Below are 27,887 nucleotides of genomic sequence, written 5' to 3'. Positions count from 1 at the left end.
CAGTGTGTGAACACAACCACCCTATTAAAAAAAAAACACCAGCTCCTTGTTTTTAATCCCTATTAAACCATTAGACATGCCATTTTTGATTCTCTTATCAATGTGAGGTCACACTGATGAAGCCCCGCCCACTTACAGTCCTACATTACCATAGTTTCCACCCTCAGCGAGTTGTACTCTCTAGGTGAAAAAGTAGTACACTTCCATAGTGTACTTAAAGTGCTTTATTTTCGGACACTAATTTTGTACTTAATATACTAAAAATCCACCTTTAGTACTTCTTAAGATGTTATTAAGATCATCTAAGTGTACTTCACTGTGCTATTTTGAGACTCCATAAATATGAACTAAAATGTGCTAAAAATGTATTTAGGTACCAGTTGTAGTAAACTTGAACCCATCTTTGTATGAAAGTTGAGTTCAAGTTGAATACAAGTGTTAATACTAAGGGTGTCACGATTTCGATTTTAAATCAAAATCGATCGAAATTAAGTCAAAACCTCGAACTTCGAATTAAAAAATGGGATCGTCGATGCTACCACGCCCCCATGTCACGTTCGGTCGGCTTGCCAAGTGGGGGAAAATAAACTCTCAGAAGTGCCTTTAAAAACATCCATCCAGCGGAACGCGATTTATATTTTAAACACGAGAGATGTATTGCTACAACTCCTTGAAATGCATATCATAAACAGGATTATTACCTAGTGATCTGCCTTCGGACAGAGCGCAGCTCTCTGCACGTGCACGAGAGAGCCGCCAAGATGCAGCGGGTTCTATCTTAAACAAAAGGTATAGTTTGCCTCAGCTCGCATGAAACGCATAAAACTGAACAAAACCGTAAGGATTATTACTTTAGTTTATGTTTAGACTTTGGACAGATGCGAGAGCGCGTGCACCTGAGACAGAGAGAAGCGCAGCTGCTTATGACGCACCGGTTTTATTTCAGATAATAGGAGTCTATCTGCGTGCAAGAAGGAATTCTCTCTCTACAAGCTCTCTCGCGCAAAGTAAAGCCCACAAACCCCCACGCGAGGAAAAGCACGCAATGTGCATGTTAATGTGAAACTATAATAATAATAATAATTATAAAAATAATAAAGGCATATAATTTTTTGTCTTAAAAAATTCATTTAAAAATCGAGAATCGAATTGAATCGTGACACCAGAATCGAAAATGTAATCGAATCGAGGATTTGGAGAATCGTGACACCCCTAGTTAATACATTTTTAATACAGAGATTGTATGTTAAAAGTGCATTTTAGTTCATATTCATGGTGTCTCAAAATAGTGAAGTACACTTAGATAATCTTAAGAACATCTTAATATACTAAAACTTCATCTTTGGTACTTCTTAAGTACAAAATTAGTGTGCAAAAATAAAGCACTTGAAGTACACTATGGAAGTGTACTACTTTTTTATTAACTGTATTAATCAGATCCAACTGTATTAATCAGATCCAACTGAAAGCGCTCCCTATCTGTTTGTTACCGTGGGTTCACACCAGCCGCGTTTGAGACGTCAAATTCGCGCCTAGTTGCCGCTTGAACATTTTGAGTTTACTTGCTTCATTCGCGTGTGAAATTCTAGTCATCAATACATACACATGATAATTTGCGTCATGGATGGGGCTTCTGCGACTCCGCTCGCTTTTTGTAATCACGTCAGTACTAGAGCAACCTCGTGATTGGTTAACGTGGTGCATTTTTCCACCAACGTAAAAATTTTTCGACTCGTGCGTTTGCCACGGCAACGCTCAATTCGCGCCATTTGCGCTAAACAGCTCATTTGTGCCGCGCCACCTCCAGATGCGCGTCAAACGTGTCTTTATATGCGTCTTTATATTGACTTAACATTGAAATCACTCCCGTTTGATGCCTCTACCGCGGCTGGTCTGAACGCAGCATGAGGCAGTGAGGAGCTGTAGCTCATTTGGATTTAAAGGTACAGACATTAAAACAGCCCGATTTAGCTACCACCCAAACAGGGGCATTTTGACATGCTATAATAAATGATCTGTGCGGTATTTCGGTAAATGGACTGCATTTACAGTATATAGCGCTTTTAACAGACCTAACGCCATCCAAAGCGCTTTACAATTTGCCTCACATTCACCCATTCATATACCGATGGCGGTGTTAGCTATGCAAGGTGCCAAACAGCTCGTCGGGAGCAGTTGGGGTTACGTTTGCTTAAGGAAAGCTTGACACTTGGTCCGGTGGAGCCGGGGATTGAACCACCAACCTTCCGGTTTGTAGACAACCTACATGAACCACTGAGCCACTGCCGCCCACAATCAATTTCGCAACCAACCAATTTTGAGCTGAAACTTCACAGACATATTCTGGGCACACCTGAGACTTATATTACATCTTGTAAACAGGCCCTAATAGGTGCCCTTTAAGTGAATCTGTGAACCTTTCTGTTGTTTGACTCTAAATAAATCTAATTAGTCGATTGGTTGGCAGCGGGCTATTCTGGTTTATGGTTTAGCTATCTGCTCATTACTGAGGTCCCATTGCGTTTTTGCCGGGGAGGTTGGTTGAGGGAAGTGGGAAGGGGAAAAGCCATGTCCAATCTGCTCCGGGACGGTCCCTTGGGATTCGGTTGGCTCTCTGGGAAAGTTGGTCGAAATGTGGGATCATTTTGGGGACTGGCAAAGGAATTTTCCCCTTTTCTTTCCTCTCCTCGCTCGAGCCGGTCTCGCTGTGTTTTCTTTCTCCCGATGCTTCTAAAAAAAACATGGAAAAGCGTCGGTGGGCTTTTCATTTTTATCCCAGATGCTTTTTCTGGCTGGTCTCACAGTTATATATAGTAACACAGCTGACCCCCTCCGCTTCACGGTGTATGAGTCATTCAGTGTTTGTGTGGGTTGAAGTTCTCATTGTGTAGTAATGCTGTAACACGGCCATAATTTGTTCAGCCAAGCCGCTTGGATCCGTGTTAGGACTTTACGGAACAACTGTTAACTATTAAAACAAACACGATATACACCGAAGGATTTTCCATTCAATACAACTCGATTTAGACTGCCTTTTAAGCAATTTGTGTTGCACATTCTGCTCAAACAGAAAGTCCATTATAATGCGTGATTGTGTTTGTTTGCGAGCCTCACCATGCAGCCGCAGTCCAGCTCCTCAGGGAGACGTAAATTGTTTGTACTAAGAGGTCTGTCATGCATTTCCTTCTTCCTGTTTTAGGTGGAGTGTAAATGCATCCCAACGCAAAGTATCCACAGCAGATGAGGTGTGGCAAAGGCTCAACCAAGTCAAGTTTTTGGCAGCCGGCGGTCCGATGGTGTCCCCGAATGGCTCAAGTTTCCTTTTCAGAGTCGTGAACGTAATTCTGTTTGAGGTTTCGAAATTGTGCTGGACTGTGAGAGGCTCAATGGTGATCTTTAGCGAGAAACAGCCGAACTCAAAAGATTGAAAGCAGGAAATTTAAGCAGCTAAGAAACCAAGCCAAGGCTTAAGTCAATGATGGAGGCTTATATGCCTTGAAAAGTTAAGACATTTATCAGGCTGTTGTTTTTAATTTGCAGAAGATCATACAGTGTTTACCGAGTCACTTAATCTGCTTCCCATAGAAAAGAAGTGTTTTTGCTTAACTCAATATGCGTGTAGTCTCTTAGTTCACTTATTCTTCATAGCAATAAAAAGAAGTAATAGATGTGGGAAAGGAGCCTGAAAATTGGCTTGATAAGCACAGTTTACTCTCTCCTGTGTTAATGCTTTTCCTATTAAAAGAGGAAGTTTTGATGTGAAATATCTGTGGGATTTGCGTGGTGCAGTCTGAATCATCACTGTTTTTAGAGATGGCCTGTTTATTTGAAATGCATGGGAAATACTGAACAAAAAAAACTTTATTGCACTTGTGTGCTTGTGTAAAGCTCAGTGGAAGGGCATTGCATTAGCGGCCAAAAGGGAACACGGGGAACATGCATACTGATAAAAAAGTACTTTGTAATGCACTGTAAGTCAGTCTGTAAGCATGCCAAATGTGTACATGTCATTTTAATAACATAATTGCTCAAAAAAAAAAAAAAAAAACAGAGGTGCAATGATACTACTATTACTGAGTGTGAATAAGTAAAGTACGCTGTGTTTCAGATGTGCAAAACAGAGCGACACCGCGTGAATATTTGTCTTGTGATAAATATTAATGCCGTCTTGTTTGCAAAGGTTGCGTTTGAGCACAGACCCTCATGAGCTTGTGTTTCATATCTCCTGATAGCCTCTTCTGTGGAGTGGCACACATCCATAAATATCAGTCGTGCTATTGTTTAGCCATTAAACAGTGCACATGCAGATTACTGTTACCACAGCAACTGCATTGATTAGATGCAAAGTAGACTTTCGCTTGCCTTGCCTGCTTCACTGCTCTTTTACAGCCGTGTGGGGAGGAACGATTTCGCTTTCACCTATGGATAACCCTTGTGCTAACAGAAATGATTATATAATTCATACAGTTTAGTAGTTAGTAATATAAGACTATTCCTCTTTGTTTCAGAGACACCATGACCTAGTGATCTTCAACAGGACAACAGCGGCGCAGAGTGTCCCACCTCTCCCTGAACCTCTGCACCTCTGACAGGTATGTTTCATAACATTGAAGCTTGTAAACATGTAGGTTGTTTACACTTTTATATGTTGTTAATACATATATAGCTGTTTATTTACTTTCAGACAGGTTTCTTTGATCAGCAAAGTAGCAAATATTATAAAACTGAATTGCTAAATAATTCAAGATGGGGCTTTTTATCATATAACATGAGGTTTATGGTCCAACATGGTTTTTTTTAAGTGATAGGAGAAGAATATTACCTGGCAATAATGTGTCAAAATCACATCATTGTAGGGGATGAGAACAGAGTGCCATCTACTGAAGCTTACCTGTAACTATTCAATTTTCTTGCTTATATAATAATTAAGTTTTTTTGACCACCTCGCGTCAACATTGTACACTGTCAGAAAAATGGTCAAAATATATACTCCAGCTGGGGTCACTGGGGTGATACACTTTCAGAAAGTACAGCTTTGCACCTAAAGACTTTTTCCACGTTTAAGTGCTATAATTGGGTCCCCAGTGCTTCTATCAACCTAGAAAATGTGAAAAAGATCAACCCAGTAACTTAGTTTTGGTAAACCATTCTCTGCGAGCATGTGAAAAAATAGGTTATTGAAATTTGCCTCCCCTTGTGATGTCAGAAGGGGATAACCCCCCCAAGGCCTCGTTATAGTCATGCGTAGGTCCTACGGCATAGCCGCGACGGCATAGCCGCCACAGCGGTTTTCATTTATGTTTTTGCGTCGTTGTCCGCGTCGACGTGCAAACACACCCGCAGAGCGTTGGTAGGCAGTAACCACGCGTGTAACCACAGTAGCAGCGCAAACGCCAAAGAAGAAGAAGCTTTGCAAGTTAAGCCACAAACGAAGAAGAAACAGCAACTTGTTGTGTATAATTTGAGAAGACCAGCAATGACGGATGTAAATAAACAGCGACTTTTGTTGCAGTTTGAGTTAAATCACTTCTCAACTTGGCCATTCTTTGTTTTCACCGTCGCAAATGGAAATACCTATGACGCAGTTTTTTTGACCTGACAGGAGGGGCTCTGGTGGACCAATCACAGCGCTTGCGGTCGGCGTAGAACTGACGCGCTGTTAAAAATTTAGCGAGGTGCTACGCAGAGCTACGCACAGGCTACGGATAGCCTACGTCGTAGCTACGGCGTAGAACCTACGCACGACTATAAATCGCCCTTTAATCTGCACTATCCAACCACGGCACTGATATTTATTGCAGAGATCAGCTTATTTGCATTTAAAAGAACACATTTAAAACGACACATTTTTGCTCACACCTACAAAGTGGCAATTTTAACATGCTATAACAGGGTTTCCCTTAGCACTCTACAGTTTGGGCGGCCCGCCTAAGCTGGGAAACCCTACGCCTTAACTAGGTCATCCAAAAAATTTTTTTTCGGAGAATAGCGCGAAATGAGAGACAGACGTTGTCCGTCACCGTCTGGAGGATTACTAGCCAGTTGATAAAACATCTCGGAGAATAGCGCTGACGCGCTTCACACTGCGAGCGTGCACGCGCGCCACACTTGGTCCGTCACACTGTCTGGAGGATAACCAGTTGATAAAACGCCTGTGTGTCCGTGAGAACTGTAAGTGGACTTATGTTTTGGGTTTATTTAAACCTGTTATTGTATTCGTCTATAGTTCTTGCAAATTTAAAGAAAGTTAGCTGGTGGTTATGTTGTTTAAGCAACCTGCTAGCAAGGTTGCAAGTGCCTGTTGATTCGATATAATTGTTGAGCGCTCTTGCTCACGTTATTTATGTGCATTATTTACATGCTACAGTAGTTACACTCCTTTAAAATAATTTAATTAATAGTGGGAAATAATCAGTTTTACAATCTTCGCGCTTTCTATCATCGTTCGCCAGATGTTCTACAACATCTGCTTCAGTTTGTGTTTATTAACCCTTTAGTTTCACTTCATCATGCAGCTATTCCCATTATAGGTATCTATTAAAAAACATTTAATTCATTAATAATCTAGTATGTGTTCATTTTCTGTCATAGTGTTTTAAATAAATATTTTCATTTGATTGCCACGCCCCCGGCCCGACCCACCCCCAGAACCCTATCACCTTAACTAACATATTTTCTGCGGGAAACCCTCTATAATAAATTACTAGTATGGTATTTTGAGAGAGAACTTCACATACGTACTCAGGGGACATCAAAGATTTATTTGACATCTTAAAGTCTTGTGAAATGTCCCCTTTAAAATAGGACCTACTAAATAAATATTGGTAACAAATGTGTACAGATTTGTACCTAATGGTACATATAGGACATTTTTAAAGGGTACTCCCCCTGTGTAGGAGCACCACAGGATCTTTTTAATAATGGAAATTAATACAAACCTAGACGTCCTTAAATTATACAGTGGGCAGAGGATGTTTTAAATGCTTTTGGTTGTGACACAAATGAAAACACAAACCCAAACGGATGTCTGTGAATATTTTCAATATCAGTATTGAATAACTCAAGCCCCCAGAGAGAAGATCTTGAGAAGATGGTGGGTGTCATACAGTATGGGACATCAAGAGACGTCTCGCATACTAAGACGGTTTCACAAGGCTTCGTACGGGAGTCATAACAATTCTAACCAACGTCTGATTTTGTATGATGATTGGAACGAGATTAAACATCTGAAGGATTATTTTACATGATTAATGTAAAAGCTTTTTAAAAATCACTTTGTTCGTCCAATTCATCACTTTGCACGCAGACAAATATCTATCCTTCCACAAAGAGTAAAAAATCTCTGTGTGAAGCTTTCCAGACAGGCTCATATCTGTGGCTCCGCCAAGCCAAATCTACTTTGTCTTCAGCGTGGCATGGAGGGGAGAAGCAGCCAAGTGCAGGATTTGTCTTTGACAGTAGCATTCGCGTTGCAGGATACCCGTTACCTCTTTTTCATTAGTCAATCTGTCTTCTCTTATGCTGCCTCATTGTGTTCCAGTCGCCTGGAATCAGGAGCAACTTTTGTTTCAAAACATCATGCACAGTACATTTTCAATTTAGTAGAGATATTTGCTTTAAGAGAAAAATCATCTACACACAGTGTTTGTTTTGGAAGTTAGATGATGTTTGTAAGTTGATAGTATGTAGTGGCCTGTACTTAACTTTAGTTATGGGCACTTAGCTTTGTATAATGGATAGCTACATATATGTGCATATACAGTATAGATTTAAGTTTTGTTGATCTTACATTTTTGCAAAAGTGAGCAAGTTTTGATGATACATAATAAACGGACAACTAACAGAACTTGTTCTTCATCACGCAGAGTGTTCTGAAATTTTCTGACATAGAAGAAAAAACATTTAATTTAATTAATTTAATGTAATTTAATGTTTTTCCAGCGATATGGACACACCACTGCATTTTCAATTACTGTACTGTTTTCATTTAATTTTAGGTGAATCTTAGCCTGACGTTGCCATACTCAATTCTAGTCAGAATTTGAGTCTGATACCGCTCCATTGAGCTATAATTATGAGGCGTGTCTCAACCGAAAAATGCCTCTGCACTCAATTGGATAGACCTACGACCAATCAGAGCAACGGAGTGTGTGACGTATGTTGAAATTACTTCTTTGCAGCCTGACTGAACTGCTAGTTATTTCGCTACAATGACACTAACATTGGGATTATACTGAGTTAGCGAATGTACATCAACACCTATTATGTTTACAACATTTCGTTTATATCACAACATTAAGTATTTACTAAGTAGAGTAAGACTATCTCTTACCATTTGTACATTAGGTGAACTTCATCCACGACGGTACCCATTACGTTTGCTTGAAAATATTGGAGCCTAGCATGTCCCTCCACTTATTCAGCAACCACGATTCCGGGCTTCCGAAAAGAAGCTGGCAACGACCGCTAATTATATCCATCTCGTCGTGCACGCCGAGTTGCATCGCCATGATAACGTTAGACATTTCAGTTGCGACCAACTTTTGCCGAATAGGAAGGACGGCAAAAACATCAACAAATGCCCTGCTCGCGTTTCTCTGTTCCTCTTTTAAAATCAATGCTCTGTCGATATCTTTTAGAACAGACTCAATGTCAGAATCCACACATCTGAACTCTACAGCGGCAGCCATTCATCAAAGCCGCTCTTTGGTGACGTGGTTCATTACGTTACTGTTGATTATCTGTCCATCATCGTATAAAGCCCGCCCTGACAATTTGATTGGTTCGACCAGCATTTGTCCTAGCATAGTAGCTCCTCAACGCAGAAACCCCAGACCCATCTTCCTGTTTACAAAATCTTGTGGGCGGGGCTAAGATCGGCTGGCACCCAGGCTAGGTGAATATGTCTCCAAATGCAATAAAATATAATTTTAGCAATATTATTATTATTATTATTATTATTATTATTATTATTATTATTATTATTATTATTATTATTATTATTATTATTATTATTATTATTATTATTATTATTAACACATGGAGAAAACTAAAAAAAAACACACATTATGAACTGAAGAATATTCATGACCTGTTATAAAACTATTTGACAGATTATTAACACTTAATGACATTTTTATGACACATTATATTTGTACCACTGTAGTTGAGGTCAAGAAAAATATTCATGATGCTGTTATAAAACTATTTGACAGAGTACTTATGACATTTTAATGACAAATTCAATTTGTATCACTGGTAAAAAGTGGTAAGCTATGTTGTATTGGTTTATGTCAAGTTGTCATAACAAAGAGATATCAAACAATGTCTTCTTTGCATTAAAAATGACATTGAATGAATGTCACTTAATGACAGTTGTCAAAAGCGTGCATAAAATCTTTAAAGTGTCACAAAATTATCATAAGCATAATTGTGTTTTTTTTTGCCTTTTTTCTGCTGAAAATGTATTACTGTAATGCATCCCTGCTATGTATTATATGTTGTAATTCAAACATTAAAATATTATGGATTTTTGTTTTTGTTTTGTTTTGCTAGATATTATTAAATGACAAAAAATGAAAGAAAATTAACTATATATATATATATATATATATATATATATATATATATATATATATATATATATATATATATATATATATATATATATATATATATATATATATTAGTTTTCATAACATTTTTAAACAATTTAAACACACTGACACTTACATTGTTTAATTTTGTTTGAAGAAACAAATCGTCCAGTACCTTTCAATAGTTTCAAAAGGTTAATAGATTACTTTTCTAGTAAAAAGCTTAATATTCTTGTCACACAGTTTTAATATTCCACCATTATATTTTTTACTATGTAATTTTATTGGCTACTGTCACATTTTTTATTTTATAATCATCTATTAAAATATATTTCATTAATGTCTAATTATGTATGATTAATAAAAACTTAGGCTTACCTATAGGCTTATCATGGTTCTCTATTTTTTTTTTCAAAACAAGCTTGGTATTGACTTAAAATGGTTACGGTAATGATATTTTCCAATGCCTTTTTTAAATAATTCAAAATTGTGTTGAATGTTCAGTAAAAAGTTTTTTTATTGTAAAAAGCTTTTTTTATGAAAAGTTATTTAAACATATCAAGCTTTATTTTAATGAATAAAAATAAAACTTGCTGATGCAAGTATTTAAAAAAATGTGACATCTTGAAACTAAGAGTTTGTGCTCTCTCGGTGTAGAGTAATATAAATCAAGTTGTGCCGGAGCATCTGTCAGAATAACGCATTAACAAATTAAACTTACTGCCCAGAAATACTCCCATATACAGTCTTGGTTTACGTCCAAACTTTTACAGCTTGCACTTTATAACATCAGCCATAAGGATTTAAGCGTTTTTAATAGGGATTACTGGGACACACTTATTTGATTAAATAGATAGGAGTGTATATTAAAAGGGTGGGAGAGAATTCACTGGTCAGATTTTCATTTTAGCTATTTAGAGGAAGATCTGTAAATGTGAAACATCAACTGCCAAAGACCAGTTAAAATTAATAAACAAAAAACAATGTTCTGTTTCTAGCAGACTGCAGTCCGAGGTCCCCGCCAGTTGCCTGACAGACATCGCCTCTCCCCCAAAAGAAATATGGATCCCTTTGGGAGTCTTTTGCTGGAGGGGGACTCTGGTGCAATGGGGTCCCTGGTGCCGAGCCCACAGAGTGATGCGGTGACCCATGACCTGGAGGAACTGTCTCTACAGCCCGTTCAGAGCCTTCCACCCCTTAAAGAGCGTAAGAACGGTGAGTGAGACCATTGCTCGTGCCCTTAGGCCGGAGCTCCGCTCCCAAGCTCCTATTTCCTCCTCATCCATTAAACTGCCGTCCCAATTTGACACTGAGAAAATAAGGACCGCCAGACTGTTGAGAAATTTGTTTGTGGTGAGACGTGGGGAATTACTCAGGAATTGCATATGAGAGCCAACGTTTAATCGTGGCTTACACGCTCTCTTGAACTCTTTGTAAATGTTCTCGGCACAGTTTTATATCGCACGACTGGTAAACTCATATTTTGCGTCAAATAAAATGGGCAAAAATGGGTTTGTGCTTTACGTTGCTGCTGTTGTTGCGACTCGACGGCTCCGAAAGACGTCAGCCATTGATTGATTGTATGTGATTTTATCATTGTTCCTTCACTGACCAATATGTCTGGCTATCATAAACACAGCCATGGGCTTCGGTCTGGAAATGTTTCACTGGTATTTAAACCATAATGAGAAGGGCTGGTCCAGTGGCACTGAACCTTTTCAAAATTCCCGTTGACATCTGCCCGTTCACATTCTGAGCCGACTGCTACAAGAGTTCACGTCTCGCTCCCTACGGACATCCATGCCCTTGAGAATGTCAGTGTGTTCCGGGGCTGCTGGGTAATTTAGTGCACAAGGGAAGGAAACGGACATGTTTGTATTTTAGCACCCACAATATGACTCTCTTTACTTTCTGTATTAATCAACAGTTTTTTTTCCAGAGTGGTTATCTCAAAATAGACACAAAACTGTGACTCATAGCGAGACTTAATATTGAACATGACCTTGGAATTGCCCTGTTCGCCTGCTGACCTTAATGTTACTGATAAATGTTTATCATAATGTAAACAAAGTACTGTGAAGAAGTCTTTTTAAAGCAAGATTTAGGTTTCAAAATGTCTATGCATTTTCTTTTAATATGTCGTAGGAAATATCCATATAAATTTCCAAACATTTCCAAGATTTTGTATTAACAAGGAGTCGTTCACAGACAGTTTGGCCCACACAAAGATGATCTCACTATTATCGAGTCATTAAAAAACCTTAAAGAGCAACTACGGTCCGATTCATGATTTTACATTTTCTTTGCTGTGTATTAGTACATGTTAACGATATGCAAAATGTACAAACTCCGAAGTAAACGATGAAGCGAGTTATTGTTCCCAACGTAAATCTTTTTTCTTGGACTACAACAAACACACAGATTGTAGGCAACAGTTTACTTCCTGAGCCTGTTGATGTTCAAGATCGACATTATCATAATTCCTCACGCTTCTGACTGACAGCCTACAAGTTAACTCCTGTTAGCATTGCATTGTGCGCGGATCTTGCAAACATGGTAAGGAGCGTCACATTTCCAGCTGAAATCAGAGGTATTTATGCCAATCACAACGTACAGATTAACTGGCCAATCCGGGACACAGAGCTTTTCAGATTGATGAGCTTTGTACAAAATCACACGACAATACGGGACGACAATGCGGGTTTGCTTAACACATGAATGCGCAGCAGCACAAATATGCTTTTAAATATGAAAGATTAAAGGATTGAATGTATCTCTTGGACATAAATGAGGACCGATTATGAGACATTAGAAGGCACAAAGAGCTGCTTCACCTGTAGCCTGTTAAGTAAATAAATGCTTTGCTTAAAACAATTGCATCTGTTTTTAAATGTTTTTTTTTTAAATGCTCACGGATTTATTGTATATGATGACTTTGTACCTGTGGATATTGTGAGATGAGAAACATTTTTAAGTAATGCTTAAAAAAAACTGACGCTGTCCAAGTGCTGAACCTTGCGGAGAGCCGTTTGTAAATTCTTTATCTCCTGTTTGTTACAAATAAAGTATTTTTACAGTACAAACCTTTTCTTACATACTTGTAAATTATTTTTGATGATATTGGATAGCCATACATTTAAAGCAATTAAAAGCCTGCTTTTTACTTCCATGACAAAAAGAAAACGGGTTTTAAAGGTTTAAATGAAAAAAATAACAATTTCAATACAAGTGAAAAACAACACAATTATTTAACGTTAATCTTAAACTGGGGATCTTCTTCCTCCACTTAGTTTTTCAGTTTACAAAGCCCGTCATCTAAATAGGGATTAGACATAGCGCCAGCGCAACAGGCTTTTAACTCATTCACCGCCAGCCTTTTTGAGAAAAGTTGCCCACCTGCATTTTTGTGATTTTCACAAAATTTTCACAAAATTCCTTGCAGGAAAAATTATTTTCTATAAATATATAAACATACAAATTATATCAAATTAAAGAACACACCCTCTGCTTTCAAACAAACAATAAACAAACAAACAAACAAACAAACTTTTTCCACTTAATTTAACCACTGAAATATGGATATTTCTCTTCAAAAATACAACATTTTGAGCAAAAAGCTTAAAAAATTGCGTTTTTTTAAAGGAATTTATGTTAGAGATCAGACTCAGAATGACTATCAAACATAAAGGCATTTAAAATAAATCTTAAAATCTTTTTAACATCCGTTTTTGATAAATTCGTTTTGGCGAATTTGGTGGATAAAAGCGGTATTACAATTTCACTTTGAAATTCGTCCAGAAAGGCATTTTTATTTGTTAAATATGAACTCATAAATGACGAGATAACTCGTCAATGGCGGTGAATGAGTTAAAGGGGATGAGAGCTGAGACTCTCATTGGTTTATTGCACGTTACGCCCAAAATACTCCCATTAATCATCAAAAAATAGGACCTACCCTTTTCGACCATGCGCTCGGCGCACAAACCATTTTTCCTGTCGTTAAATTAACAAAAGTGGATTTGGACAAGCCCATTTAGACGTTGCGCTGTTCGCTTTAGACAATGCGCTTAGATCGTTAAAATCGGGCCCATGGTTTTTAATTATATTTTTACGGATGACATCCCTTAGATGGGGAACATGTCCCCCCTGGGATTTCTGCCTTTGGGAAAGAGTGTAAGTGTTAATTTGGTTAATAGTAGTTTTATAGTGATTATGTCCCTGACTCACAAATATTCAGTGATAAGAGTCCCACTTATAATAAATCCTAATACAAGACATTGTTTCTGCTCTAATCAGCTTTCCGATAAAAGTTCAACATTGAGTAAATGTCATTTATCAGAGCAACTGCACCAGTAAATACCTTTTTAAAGGAACACATTTCTTTGTGAATTTACAGTCCGGACAAAAATATGAAGAGTTTGGTTCCAAAACGCAATAAACGCCATTTTTGAAAAAAATGAGTTACTGCCAAAATCAGTATTATATCAGGTCAGTAGTTAAAAGTAAATTCTTAATTTTACGCAAAATCCAATATCCGCCGTGTTATTCTGTCATCTTTTCTCCCTTTTTTCCCAAAATGCGACAAACGCCACTCCCACTTTTTTACAGAACGCAATAACTCCATTTCTGATATTACAGCCCACCGTTCACGCAATGTAAACAAGCAATGGCGGACGCGCTGAGTCCACGGAGTCCTGGTTTTCCTCATCTACTTTGTACTACGTGATCAACAAACAAAACAAAATAATACTTTAATTGCATCGCTAAACCTGTGATGGTTTTCTGTGATGGGAAAGAAACGTAAGCCATCAGCATCTAACAATTTCCCTGAGAGGCACTCGGGAGACGGGTGCTTGTTCTCCCGACAGCATCAAGCTTCTCATGCTAACACATTGACCCCAGAGGATCTTATGAAAAACTGTACATAATTTTACTCAAAGTCAACGAAAATCGAGCAGGACCAAAAACATTTTACAGTCGATCGCTGTGAAAGACGTTAAGCGAAGACGTCAAGTAACCGCAATGACAGGGTTCTTAATATGACAAAGTAAGTGTTTTGATTAATGACATTAATGTTTATATTTTTAATTAGTGTGTACAACTAGTCAACTAAATGAATATAACATGGCAAAGATGAATGCACATTTATATAGGCTATTGATTCAATAGATTTATAGCATTTTGAATAAAAACTTGTCATGGATTTATTGCATTTTGTGGAAAAAATAATCCGTTTTTATAATAAATCTTTGAAAATCAACTTATGGATTTGAATTTTTTATGTTTTTATTACCTAAAGATGCTGTGTGAAAGTTTGTAACAGAAAATAGTTGTTTTCATCTTGTCACTTTCTTGGTATAGAAAACACGTTTTTACCAAAATTTGTCAAAATGGATTTATTGCGTTTTGGAACCAAACTCTTCATATGTTTTAGATCGTTTTGCTGCCAAAAGTGTTCTCTTAATTGAGTCCCGCTCCATTGTGTCTAAAGATATTTTAAACTTAGAGTGGATTTGTTAAGCTGTATCAACTTGATCTGTTCCTGCTAGAGAACGGACCGTTCCATCCTTTCTCTTTTCCTTAAACCCAAAAATGTAATTTACTTGCCCTCATGTTGTTCTAAACCTGTGAGTTTTTTTTCTGTTTAAAACAAAAGATATTTTAAGGTGGTCATCTACTCCCATAGTAACCAGAAAACCCTTCAAACTTTAAAATGACCCAACAGTTTTAAATAAATAACTAATCATCATGACTTGTGTCATATATTTTAAGTGTTTTGGAGACATTTACTCTTCTTGTGGATATCGCTAATGTTTCAGTTGTTACACGTTATTTAAAGGGGACATTTCACAAGACTTTAAGATGTCAAATAAATATTTGGTGCCCCCAGAGTTCGTATGTGAAGTTCTAGCTCAAAATACTATAGATAATTTATTACAGCATGTTAAAATTGCCATTTTGTAGGTGTGAGCAAAAATGTGAGTTTTTGGGTGTGTCCTTTTATATGCAAATGAGCTGATCTCATGCACTAAGGCCCTGTTTATATTAGAGCATTTGCGTTTTAAAACAGCATTTTAAAATGAAAATGATCCTCGTTTATACTGGCATTTTAAAAAGAATCTTCATCCACACTATACACGACCATAAATGCATGAAACACGACCAATCACGTAACTGGGTATGCGCATAAAAGTGTAAAATAACTTATTACTCTAATAATAGCTTACCTTTGCGCGTTTATGCAGCCTAGGGGTGTGCGATATTGACAAAATCATACCTGGATCCTTTGCTGGCAACAACAACAGACACTATTTTTGAACCTATAAAAATGTGTTTGGGAAAGTCGTATACTGTTCTAGCTCCCCCTACAACATATTAATTTGATTAATAGGTTAATTTTGATTTTATAACTAAACAGAAAGGTCTTTATGATTTAAAAAGAAAGCATTCAAGTGAACAGTACTAAACAAACTTGAAGCAAAAATAAATTTCAGCAAATGCAAACTTCAATCAAACATAGTAAGAGGTGAAGTATTGCTTTATCCTACAGAAATGCTTATTGCATTAATTTTTAAAAGTGTGTGAGGTCCGTGCATGTTCTCCGCTAGCAAAACCGAAATAGCTAAAAGCGCAAGCGGCTAAACGAGCATTAAATACTAATGACATTGAGTTTATTGTTTTTATTAATTTATATTCACAAAACTTATCAACAAAACATCGATTAAAATTAAGAGACATATTATCTGAAATGAAATTCATTTTAAAGTAGAAAACAAAACTAAAATTAAACTCGAAATAATTTCTGACCCATTACAATTCTCCCTTCATATTGGCCTTTACAACGCCCTATATGGCGTTTAAAATTACAGTCTATCTTTCGTAATAAGCTAACTAAATTTAAACAAAACATAAACGCATTACAACAATATTCAAACCTAGCAGTACTCAAATATAAATATAAAACAGACATTATCTATAAGGATCAGTGTTGGGGTTAGTTACTCAAAAAAGTAATATATTACTTATTACATATTACTCTCAAAAATAGTAATGCCTTACTTTACTTTATTACTCCCTGGAGCAAGTAACTAGTTATATTACTAGTTATATTACTAGTTACATTTATTTTCTGGGCAAGAATGTTTATTTGGGCAAGCCACGGCCAAGAAAACATCCAAACACAAAACTCCCAAATCAATAAAAAGTTACAATTTTATTAGATTAAATTTGATAACAATTTACTCATTCAAAATACAGGGATGACAACAGGTTGCAATTATTTTTAGATGGACAACTTTAAATGGACAGCTGATAAAATAATGACGGTTCACAATAAATTATTTCCTGATTAAGACTTCTAAGAGTTCTGTATTCTTAGCAGGGGGATACCATGATGTTAGTGCACATTATTTACCCACCCACTATACACAGCAATGCACAGCAAATTCATCCAACACCCAAACATATAAATATATCAATTTAACACCGCAAAGTAATAAATACACAATCAATTCAATAAATATCATTAAAATCACTCAAGCTAAAGACACAGCCTTCGTCAATTACGGTAAAATTGATATACAAAATTGATGGGATAAACAACCTGCACGCAACCCGTGTTTACATACAAACAAACAATGAAATGAGCGCCGGGAGACCGTGGCATAACCTCACATTCATCAAGGTCTCCACGGCGAGAAAACCCACCGTAAATACACCACATTTTAATACAACATAAAAATTACTGCTGGCTTCCTTACCCGCTACCGGACGTGGGGCACAGCGTTCGGAGAAACATTAAAGAGTGTGCACTTCACCGTCAAGTTATTTTCCTTCCGTTGAACATAATAAAATAATGACTGAATCTCCTCCCGTCGAAACTAGCGAACCTTCCTCTGAAAAAAAGCTTGCCGTTGTTGACGCTTCCATTTTCCCGATCTGTCTTTGAGTGTGCCGCTCTGCTGCCGGCTGCCGGGTGTCGACCAATCGGTGATGGTAAATGATACCTCATGCCAAACTTAGACCAATCACTGTTCCATTCACGCCCTCCTCCACTTCCCTTTTGTTCTCTGTGTTGTGTGCCTTTGTGTGATGAAGGTGCTACTGGCGAATGTAACGCAAGTAACTAGCTCGGGAAAACTGTAATAATATTACCATTTTCAGACGGGTAATGCGTTACACTACTAGTTACTGAAAAAAGTAATATTATTACAGTAACGCGTTACTTTGTAACGCGTTACACCCAACACTGATAAGGATACATGTTAAAACAATCCGATATAGCGTTTATAATAGCTGGTTGGTAGATGTCTACTATTTTTGGCAAAACCTCCGTTGCAAACCTCCATTTACCTGAATAAAAATTCTTTTTGAAAATGATGTCACGTTAACATCAGCTGTTTGTTTACATAAGACTCTGTCTTTGTTCATTTACACTGCAGCGCAACCCCGGAGTTCTCAAACTAAAACAGGTCTTCAGCGTTTATGAACGAATCCGTTTATGAGGGTCGAAAACGGTGATGTAGTGTAGATGAAAGGCGTAAACGTAGCAAAAGTAACGCGTTTTAAAGGATAAACGCATTAATGTAAACATAGCCTAAATGGCAGTGTTGTGGTTGGATAGTTCAGAACAAGGGAGGTCTCTGCAGAACAGAAAGAGGCGTTTCCCAATTTTGGAGCGTTTTCAAACTGAAATGAGTGTTTTTCCACTTCTTTGTCTGATTGGCTCAAATGCATTTTTAAGGAGGTCTCTGCAGAACAGAAAGAGGCGTTTCCCAATTTTGGGGTGTTTTTAAACTGAAATGGGTGTTTTTCCACCTCTTTGTCTGTTTGGCTTAAATTGAGTGGGCGATTCCCAAATGCATTTTTAAGAAGGAGGTCTCTGTGGAAAAAAAAGATGCGTTTCCCAAAACTGAAATGGGTGTTTAAAAATAACGATTGTTTTTCAGGGCTTCCGAATGTTTTTGATTAGATGGTTAAAAACCGCCTAAACCCAGTTTGAAAACGCCCCAAAATCTGAAAACGCCCCTTTTTTGTTTGATTATGGGGCGGTATTATCATCAGATGATCCCCTTCTGACATCACAAGGGGAGCCAAATTTCAATGAGCTATTTTTTCACATCCTTACAGAGAATGGTTTACCAAAACCTAAGTTAGTAGGTTGTTCTTTTTCACATTTTCTATGTTGATAGAAGCACTGGGCACCCAATTAAAGCACTTAAACATGAAAAAAAGTCATATTTTTATGATATGTCCCCTTTAAAAGTAAACATAAATTTCTCCTTTACACTAAATCTCAGCGCCTGCATATTAAACAGACCTCTTCTTCATTGTAGTCTAAAATGGAGAGATTGTGTAAACTGTCCATATAATTATAATGACTCAATTCTCGGTTAAAACAGCCTGGCCTGAGTCCACGCACACATACTCCCATTGTTTATAATCCCTCCATCTGATTTCAATAACATTTAAATATTTTCGTTCCCTCTAAGCAATATTAATCTCTACTTATTATGACAGAGCACTGACTGTATAGATAAAATCAATTTAATGGCATTTTTGCCTGGAACCCCACTAGACACACGATGCTTTGTAAGACGCTTGAGATACAAAGAAACTGTCAAATGTTAAATCTCATCTGTAATGCTTAGATATTATCTAACTCTTGCCACACACCGAGTGAAAACCACAAACAGAAATCTCCCCATGGCTGCTGTTTGGTTGTTTTTGTCATTTCTGTTCCATGATGGTATGTTTTGGTAACAACATGTCCAAAATTAATCTTCTTGCAGCTAAATTTAGTTTACGATAAAAGTGTCATTGTAGGAAGTTAAAGTAATTATAGTTGCACAGAGTTCCTCTTTATTGAGGTTCATTTTTCTTTTGAAGTGATCGTTGTTGTTGAGGTTTAACAGCTACAGCCTTTAGCCCCGCCTCTCCTGTCTGTCACTGACACAGAGTCAGAGCTGAACCACTGCAGAGAGAGAAAGAGCACACGCACAAAGACGCTCGCCCTGCTGAGACGCACGCCCACAAACGCTCACACGAGCGCTCTAGACACAGAACCATAAACTTGTAGGAGCAGGCTGGAATCACACTCCAAGCTTGGGATTTTCTAGGAAATCTTGCTGTTTTGCGCCGGTCCTGATTTCCCAAGGCAATCCATGGGACTCCGGATACGATCACTGCGCGATCCATTTCTCAGCTCAATGGCCTGCCTTGAAGTGGAGACGGTGAATGTCTGCAGGGGTAAATCTAAATCATTTAGATAAATAACAGCATGCATGTGAACAGTACTGTATGATGTTGATACTAAATGTGAGTCAGTGATATTGAACTGGGTAATGAGAGCATAGTTACAGTTGACATGTTGTGGTTGTCTTGTATATAAACTTATAAATGTCATTTAAATAAATATTCATTTGTTTATTGGCTGTACGGTTGGTGATGGTTGTAAGAAGAATTACAGGTTTTACGATATCCGTTTACATTTGAAAAAGCGCCCACGTTTTTATTCACACTCACACCCAAACATTACCTCATCGTTCTGTTAATAATTCGTCTTTCTTATCTTTCAACTTTACGAAGGTTAACTGCTTTTAGTGCCCTATGGGAGTTACACCTTTACAGGTTTCCTCAGACACGTGAAGGATATCTGTGCTGCCCTCGCCGCTATTGACGTATGGCTTGAGTTGTGAGAGTTTTAAGTATGACTTATTGCTTGCTGGGATTGCACCCATCAACGATACATAAACCAGAGAGTATATTCATTTTTCAGATCTCAGACCTGTGCCAAGAGCTTGCCTCTCTGCAAATACAGGAAAGACTCTGTGATTTGTGGAATTGTTGTAATATACTTGTAATTGTAATGTTAACAGAGGCCCAGTCAGGGTTGAATTGTTTCCTAAACATTTTTGTAAGGGATTCAGTAGCCATAACAAAATTGGTCTTGTTGGCATCTGGTTAAGCTTTAAAAAGAAGCTTGAGGACTTCACACTACTTTAGTTTACTCCCAAAAAAAATCATGATGTCATATTTTCTTATTTCCCCCTATGTCATTCATTAACCATATGACTTTTTTTGTGTACCACAAAAAAACTTAAATGTTTACGCTTCCCTTTCACCTTTTACAACGAATGCAAATAAGGATTGGGACTATCTGTCATTAATTCACCCAAAAATATAAATCATTAAATCATTTATTCACCCATATGTCATTCTTAAACTGAAGAAGTCAAAGAATAGAGACAAGTGTACTTTTTCCCCATTACATTGAAAGTTAATGCTGACCAGGGCCGGGTTTACCAACAACATTGTAATGCTGCGTTCACACCAGCAGCAGTAGAGGCGTCAAGTGTGAGTGATTTCAATGTTAAGTCAATGTGAAGACACGTTGACGCACGTCTGGATGTGTCGCGGCGCGAATGAGGAATTTAGCGCGTTGCGGTAGACGTGATTCCGCCTCATTCGCGTGTCCAGTTTGCGCAAACTGAGCATTGCCGCGCAAGTTGAAAAATTTTAACTTTGGCGGAAAAACACGATGTGTTTACCAATCAGGAGCTTGCTCTTGTAGTGACGTGATTACAGGAAGCGAGTGGAGTCGTAGAAGCCCATGACGCGAATTTCCACGCGAATGTCTCAATGATTAGAATTTCACATGCGGCTTTCACAAGCGAATGAAGCGAGTAAACTCAAACTGTTCAAGCGGCAAACTAGGCACGATAGACACGATTTTGACGCCTCAAAGGCGACTGGTGTGAACACACGGTAAGGCTAAGTAGATTGTAAAAACGATCGTACAAATCATCTTAGAATACAGGCCATTTCCCAAAAGCTTCATAACTTAAGTAGCACTTAAAAATCATCGTAGATCTACGAGTGCTCTGGAGTAATCGTTAATTCATAAGTGCATTGTAAGACAGTTACAAGGTCACCTGCAGGACAACCAGTGAATTGCACTCCTGCAATGACGATAATGTAATGTTTTAAATGTATATTTATTAATTGGGTTCTTCTTTGTTTATTTGTTTAAATTACTTTAATATAAATTCAAATCAGAAATCTAATATAAATGACTAAACATAAATTAATAAAGAAGGAACACGTATTTGGTACCATTTTTGTAAAAGTTGGTACTAGCAAATTGATAAATGGTTCCTACTAATTGCTGCTATAATTCATCTACGGTAAAAAAAATGTTTTGAAGGGAAATGGCATCTGATTAAAGAAACCAAATAAATATTTATGGTACAATGCAATAATCTATAATAATAAATTAAAATATATATAATAAAAAAAAATAATAATAATAATCTAAACTATAATATAAAATGCAGAGTCCTAACTACATACTGAAAAGAATATTTCATTATGCACAAATTATTAAAACATTTTAAAAGTTGTTCAACAATAATGAAAAATTATAAAAAAGATTAGTGCACATCAGCTGAAGATCATTAGCATAAACAAGCTTCTGCTACAAATTGGAGTCATTCTATTGGTGACATTTCAGCACTTGACAAACGGATAGCGACTCGTAAGTAGCACTTAAAGCAACACCAAAGAGTTTTTTTTACCTTAAAATAACGTTTCCAAAAAAGTTTCAGTGGTTCATCCACACAAAACAGGTTGAATGGCACTTTCACATTCGCTTTGCAGCCCTCTATCGGCCAAAACCGCACTAAAGAAGTTTCCAACCGTCGGGTAGCGGTCCTGTAGTTCGAGTGAAAACTACAAAAACTTGCTTTACGGCAGACCTACAATCCAATCAGAGCCAGCTATGCTGCAGTATTTGACGACAGTGGTAATGAACAATTACGCTTCTAACCTGTAGGGGGAGCAAAGAGCCAGAGTTCTTTAGTGTTGCTTTAAAACCCAGCTGCGAGCGATCGTTTTACGTGCATCTTTGGGAAACGCACGTAAATGAACAACGAATGTTCATTAAGTAGCTCGTAGAAAGTTCAGTCGTTATCGGGAAACCCAGCCCAGGGCAATAATTTTCTCAAAAATAAAATCCCCGATGATATTGACGCACCTGCTTGTCATTCCTAAACTGTATATTTGTTTTTCCATGAAAACCATAACAAATTTTGACTGACAGCCTATTTACTTTTACTGTGAAGGAGATGAAAGGTCAGTGTCAATATTATTTTGCCTAGCATCTCCTTCAGTGTTCCCCTAAGGAATGTAAGTAGTACTGGTTTGGAACGACACACGAATAAGATAAATTTGGACAAAGTTGAAATTTTTAAGTGAACTGTAATTTTAAGATTGATTCTTGAGAAAGCTGAAGGCATCTGAGCTGGCTTTTGTTTATTGTACAGATTGTGTATGAGCTTGAAAAGTTCAGTCAGGGTTCACAAGTGAACATCAGGGTTGACATCATCTCGGCAAACACCAGGATGACTCCATGCATGTCGTGTACCGGGTACTGATGGGAAGATGATTGTGGTATTTTTCATCATCCATGAAACGTCTCTCCTCCGTCAAGTTTCATTCACCACATTGTTAAGAAAACGTTTCATCCTTCCACAAATGTTGATTTGTAATAGATAACTATTTAAAAGTAAACACACTAGATAACCTCTGGCGCAAAGGGACGTTGGAAAACATGGGCCGGTACAGACTGTTCTGAATGTTTTGGGTTTTAGGAGGGCACTCGGCGTGTGCTCGGCTCAGCCCCCTATTAGTCTACGCAATCTTTACCCAGCTGCTGTCTGGAGAATGGATGTGTTCTGTCGAACCCTCACGCCCCCATGCCATTTCCAAAATCTTCTGTTTCCCAGGCCTTGTTCTCACAACGGCTCGGTTTATTTTAGCAGGGGTGAGTCAGGCAAGAGTGGTCCCTCTCCTGGGAGCTCTATGGGACCGAGTGTGCTAGGCCTCATTCTTCAGCCAATCAGATTCAATCTTTGCTCCCAGCGCTTATGCTCGGAGATGGGTGCAGGGGGGTTTAGTCTACTAAATATGTACAGCGCTCCGGCCATGTCGTTTGTCACCATGAACTGTCACGCTCCTCCTTAAACGTTTTTGCGGGAGTATTGTTATTCTCATGAGCAAACATGTCCACGCTTGTTTGTTTATAACTTTGTACACAGAGCCGCATCTGCAGACTATTATAGTTCAGTAATGTACAGTGCTGGCCAAGGTGTAATACATAATCCCTACATTTTACTTATTCGCTCATGCATTCGCTGTCTGTTTGATGTTTCTGGTTTTTTAATGGATCGCTGCTTACCGATCCGAAGCAAAGCACAAGCGTTTCGCTTTTTATGGACAACACACGCAAAGGAGTCGGTTCGGCCAACTCCTAAGATGACATCATGTCCAGAGGTTGATTGGAGCACTGCAGTGTTTATTGTTTTCGCTCTTATGTGCTTCTGGAGGCTCTTGTTGTTGATCTCTCTCTCTTATAAACAACTATTTTTATATGTTTGTTTTTTAAAGTCATTGCAGTGCTTCTTTTGTCCCTTCTGATACTTTTTATTACATTCCAACGAATAGAAATTTAAGGCTGACCCTCAACCCTGTCAACTCTGAAATGTTTTGAAATCTAACTATGATAACTTTAAAGGAAACATGTCATTGTTTATTTATTAGTATTTTTAGTATTAGTTTTTGAGTGATTCATAAAAGGCAAACCAAAATGAACTGATAATACAGTACAAGAATATACCCTGTTATCTATTGAAATTTGTGTTATTTAAAGTATTCCAGACTTATCGTGACAGTTTTATTAATGATTTACGACGGGTGTGGAATTATTTAAAAATAATGCACCTGGTAATGCGGGTATGACGCGAAGCAGAGTTATTATTATGCTTATACCACTGTTACCACACCATAATGCTGTGTACACACCAAGCGCAAGGGTTGCGTTCCTCGCTCTAGATTACTTATATTTTAGAATATTTTCAACTTGCGCAGACGCTTTTAAGGCGAATAGCATGTCTTTTCATGGCATTCGCACTGCCCAATTCATGTCATTAGCATTGCTACATGCGAGTTTGCTTGTGTTGCCTTTGCATTGACTTTGTATCTAATATACTTGTGCAAATTGTTGATTTGGTTTGGTGTTTACACCCCCATGAGACATTGTTCAGATAAATTTGGCCAACATGATCTCACAAAGTTCCGTGCGATAGTCACAGAATTTTTTGCCCATTTTTCTGTGGCATTCTCACAGATCTCCACATTTTTCTGTGGCCCTGCCACGGGCTTTCTTTTCTGTGGCATTCTCACGGATTGGTTACTCAACTGCTTTTTCCTATTTTTAAACCATTGTCACTTTGGTTTATGGTTATATTTGGTGTTTGTGTTAGTATGTCACTAAGTATTGTTTTTTACAAGTTTCTTCTGATTTATTCTTTTATATTTTCCAATCTTTAAAACAATTGTCACCTGGCGTTGGGGTTAGAGTTGGGTTTGGGTAAGGATGTCATTTTATGTAAATCTAACCCTACACCGAAGCAACAGTGGTGAGGAAATGGGTCAAAACAGCTGGGTTACCAATCCGTTAAAATGCCACGGAAAAGAAATGGGAGATCCGTGAGAATGCCACGGAAAAATTAGCATAATAATTCTGCCACAATCCCACGAAAATTTGTGAGATCAGGTTGAACTTGGCATAGTCCTATGGAACTGTCATGCGGTCAACAGAACTGGAACTACTTCAAAGGTGTGCGATTGGTGAAAAATAATGCACAACCTTAAAACGTTTTATCAACCAATCAGAATGAAGCATTCAATAGCCCTGTTGTATAATTACAAATATACAATTATTTATGATTTAGCAATTGAAGAATCCATAATTTTTGAACACTTTGACAATGATCGTACTCAGAATGGATTAAAAATCTGTTTAGCTGTGGTTGAATAGTTTGTCCATGGGATGTTTTGTGTCCAATTCTGTCTAAAGGGGTGGTCACACTAAACTTTTCGCTCCATTGACTTCTATTCATACGCATGCAAATGTGTCATACCGAAAACACAAGCTCGTGCGAAGATATTTCACATTTTGCTGCGTAAAAAAGTTTAGCCTGTTATGAAGCGGCTGAAATTCCACAAGGGGGCATGTTTGTTCCTCAGACGTTGCACAATAAATGTGACACCCGAATGTAGCTTTATAAATCGTGAATGAAAAGTGAGAGTCAAACGAATATCCGATAGTGAACTAATTGTTTACAGTATTTAATTCGGTCAGAAACGTCAATATTGTGAGGCGAACAAATTGTTTTGGATTAAAAGGCTTGGATATTCCATTTCCTTGGACTTTTGGGGATTTATAAACAATTTGTTTTGGACAATTTCACCGAAGCGGATAAAGGGAAGATTTTGAAGGTAAGTAAATAACCTAAATCGGTGCCGCCCTGTTCAGGTAACTAACAACTAGATTACAGTTTTATGAGTGCTATAAATCATTATGCTTTGTGTGTGCGCTTAATGGAATCCTGAGAGTCTAAGCTTTCAAACGATGTGCCGCATGACGATATAGTCTGAAGATTTAATGCTTCAAAGTTACATTAACATTTTTGCAGCCTCACGTGCGAGGGAGGGGGTGTGCCGTGTACGGCACAGTGATCTTTGTCAGGTTAAGTCTGGTGAACTCTGACCTCCGAATTCCTATCATGTGGAGATATGTGACCAGTAGCAAACCGGTATTTCACATTTTGCTGTGTACTAAAGTTCAAGTCTGGTGAACTCTGACCTCCGAATTCCTATCAAATGGAGATATGTGACCAGTAGAAAACCGATACGTCACCGCGTTACCTTTTTCTCTGCTGAAAAACAAAAATTGAACGAAGCAAAAGAACTTATATTTACAAAGCATTCCCCACCCATATTCGCATGATAAAAGTCTAGTGTAGTGTGACCGACCCTTAAGCATGAAACATAATTTGGTAAATTTTTCATGTTTTGTTTCTCACTTCCACAGTGTTGCAGCTAAGACTACAGCAGAGGCGCACCCGCGAGCAGCTCGCAGCCCAAGGCATAATGCCACGTGAGTATGAATCCTTCACAAGAGTAACACAGTTGCATTCCAACTATCAGTGTTTAGTTTTCTACCTAAAAGCGGACTTTTATTAATGTACTGTCTCTTTAAATTAACTCTTAAGTTACCATCACGTATATCTTATATTTAAGCCCAACACAAATGCATTCTCTCACTAAACTAGAACACATAGACTGGGCACCATGACTTTGTAGATTGCTGCTTTGGTAGTGGGGGGATGGACTAAGTTATGAGTGTCGGTAAGGAGGGCAGTTCTAATAAAAGAAAGTGTCTGTTGAGGAAATAAGCTGATAAGAAAGACGAGATAGAACAATGGTGTGGTTGATGTCTGTCTGGAACAGCGGGACCTGTCCTGATCTCTCAGTGCTTACCGACTGTAGAGGCTCCTGATGTCACGGTCCAAAGTCCAAAAGTGAGTCAGCGACTGAGCCTGCGCTTCCAGTCAGCAAGATCTGTGGTTACCTCACCAAGCTTAATGGTCAACGCTTAATGGCTCAGAATCTCCCACAAAGACCAATTATTTTCTCATATGAATGTTAGGATTAGAGCTTTTACAGATAGTCTTAATGTAGTAGGTGAGCAGGCTGTTTCCACCCCTTTATCATTAAGGCTGGCGCCGGTGGTGAATCTCAATCTTAAATCCGTATTGTGCATTTTCACACAAAAAATCAGGCTTAAAATCTTAGGGAACCTGTGATGTCAGTAGGCGGAGCTTCCACTACAGATTGCAGTTTGTAAAACCCGAAATGCACAGGCACGGTCGAGCGCACGACATTGCAAAGTATAGTTTAGTTGATTTGTACGTGTATACAGATGTTTGATGCATGCGCATTGCAACAAAATGCAATGCATCTCCTGGGTTACATACTACATGCTTCTTTAGGTGCATGCGCAACCATGTGTTCAATGTAAGTGGTGTTTAAAAAAATCAGGTGGTGCGTGTACCTGTACGTGGACTCTCATGTACATGTAAAAAATTGACCATATGCCTTTAGGCGCTATATTAAAAATGTCAGAGTTCATAAAATTAACTACTTAACAAGCATTTTTAGATGCATTACTGTTACAAACATCCACATTGTTGCAGCTTGACAAAAACATTTTAGGAACGTTTTATTTTAAGAGTTTATGACTAATCAAAGAATATAGCTTTGCTTCTCAAGACGCTTTTGTCAGGCGGTGCATGAGTGGAACAAATTTCCTGTTGACCATACACGTACGTGACAGCTTAACACCCACAGAAATACTCATAGCTAATTTGTTCCTATGTTGTGTTTATC

General features: G+C 37.9%; 1 protein-coding gene across 3 annotated transcripts in view; it reads left to right on the top strand.

The window, feature by feature from the left end:
• mrtfbb (myocardin related transcription factor Bb) overlaps nt 1-27,887 on the top strand; it is a 50,924-nt gene that overhangs the window by 2,905 nt on the left and 20,132 nt on the right. Inside the window, exons 2-4 of one of the 3 annotated variants that reach the window (XM_055189548.2) lie at nt 4,509-4,592; nt 10,598-10,811; nt 26,530-26,595. In XM_055189548.2, the coding sequence (XP_055045523.2) occupies nt 10,658-10,811; nt 26,530-26,595 (220 nt within the window). In that variant the 5' untranslated portion in view covers nt 4,509-4,592; nt 10,598-10,657. Of the gene's footprint in view, nt 1-4,508; nt 4,593-10,594; nt 10,812-19,564; nt 19,845-26,529; nt 26,596-27,887 lie in introns of those variants that run through there. The other 2 variants (XM_055189542.2, XM_055189552.2) reach the window with 2 other exon arrangements.

The sequence above is a fragment of the Misgurnus anguillicaudatus genome, chromosome 19 (genome assembly GCF_027580225.2).
Source record: "Misgurnus anguillicaudatus chromosome 19, ASM2758022v2, whole genome shotgun sequence".
Classification (NCBI taxonomy): domain Eukaryota; kingdom Metazoa; phylum Chordata; class Actinopteri; order Cypriniformes; family Cobitidae; genus Misgurnus; species Misgurnus anguillicaudatus.
This window is presented reverse-complemented; position numbering and strand designations above follow the sequence as displayed.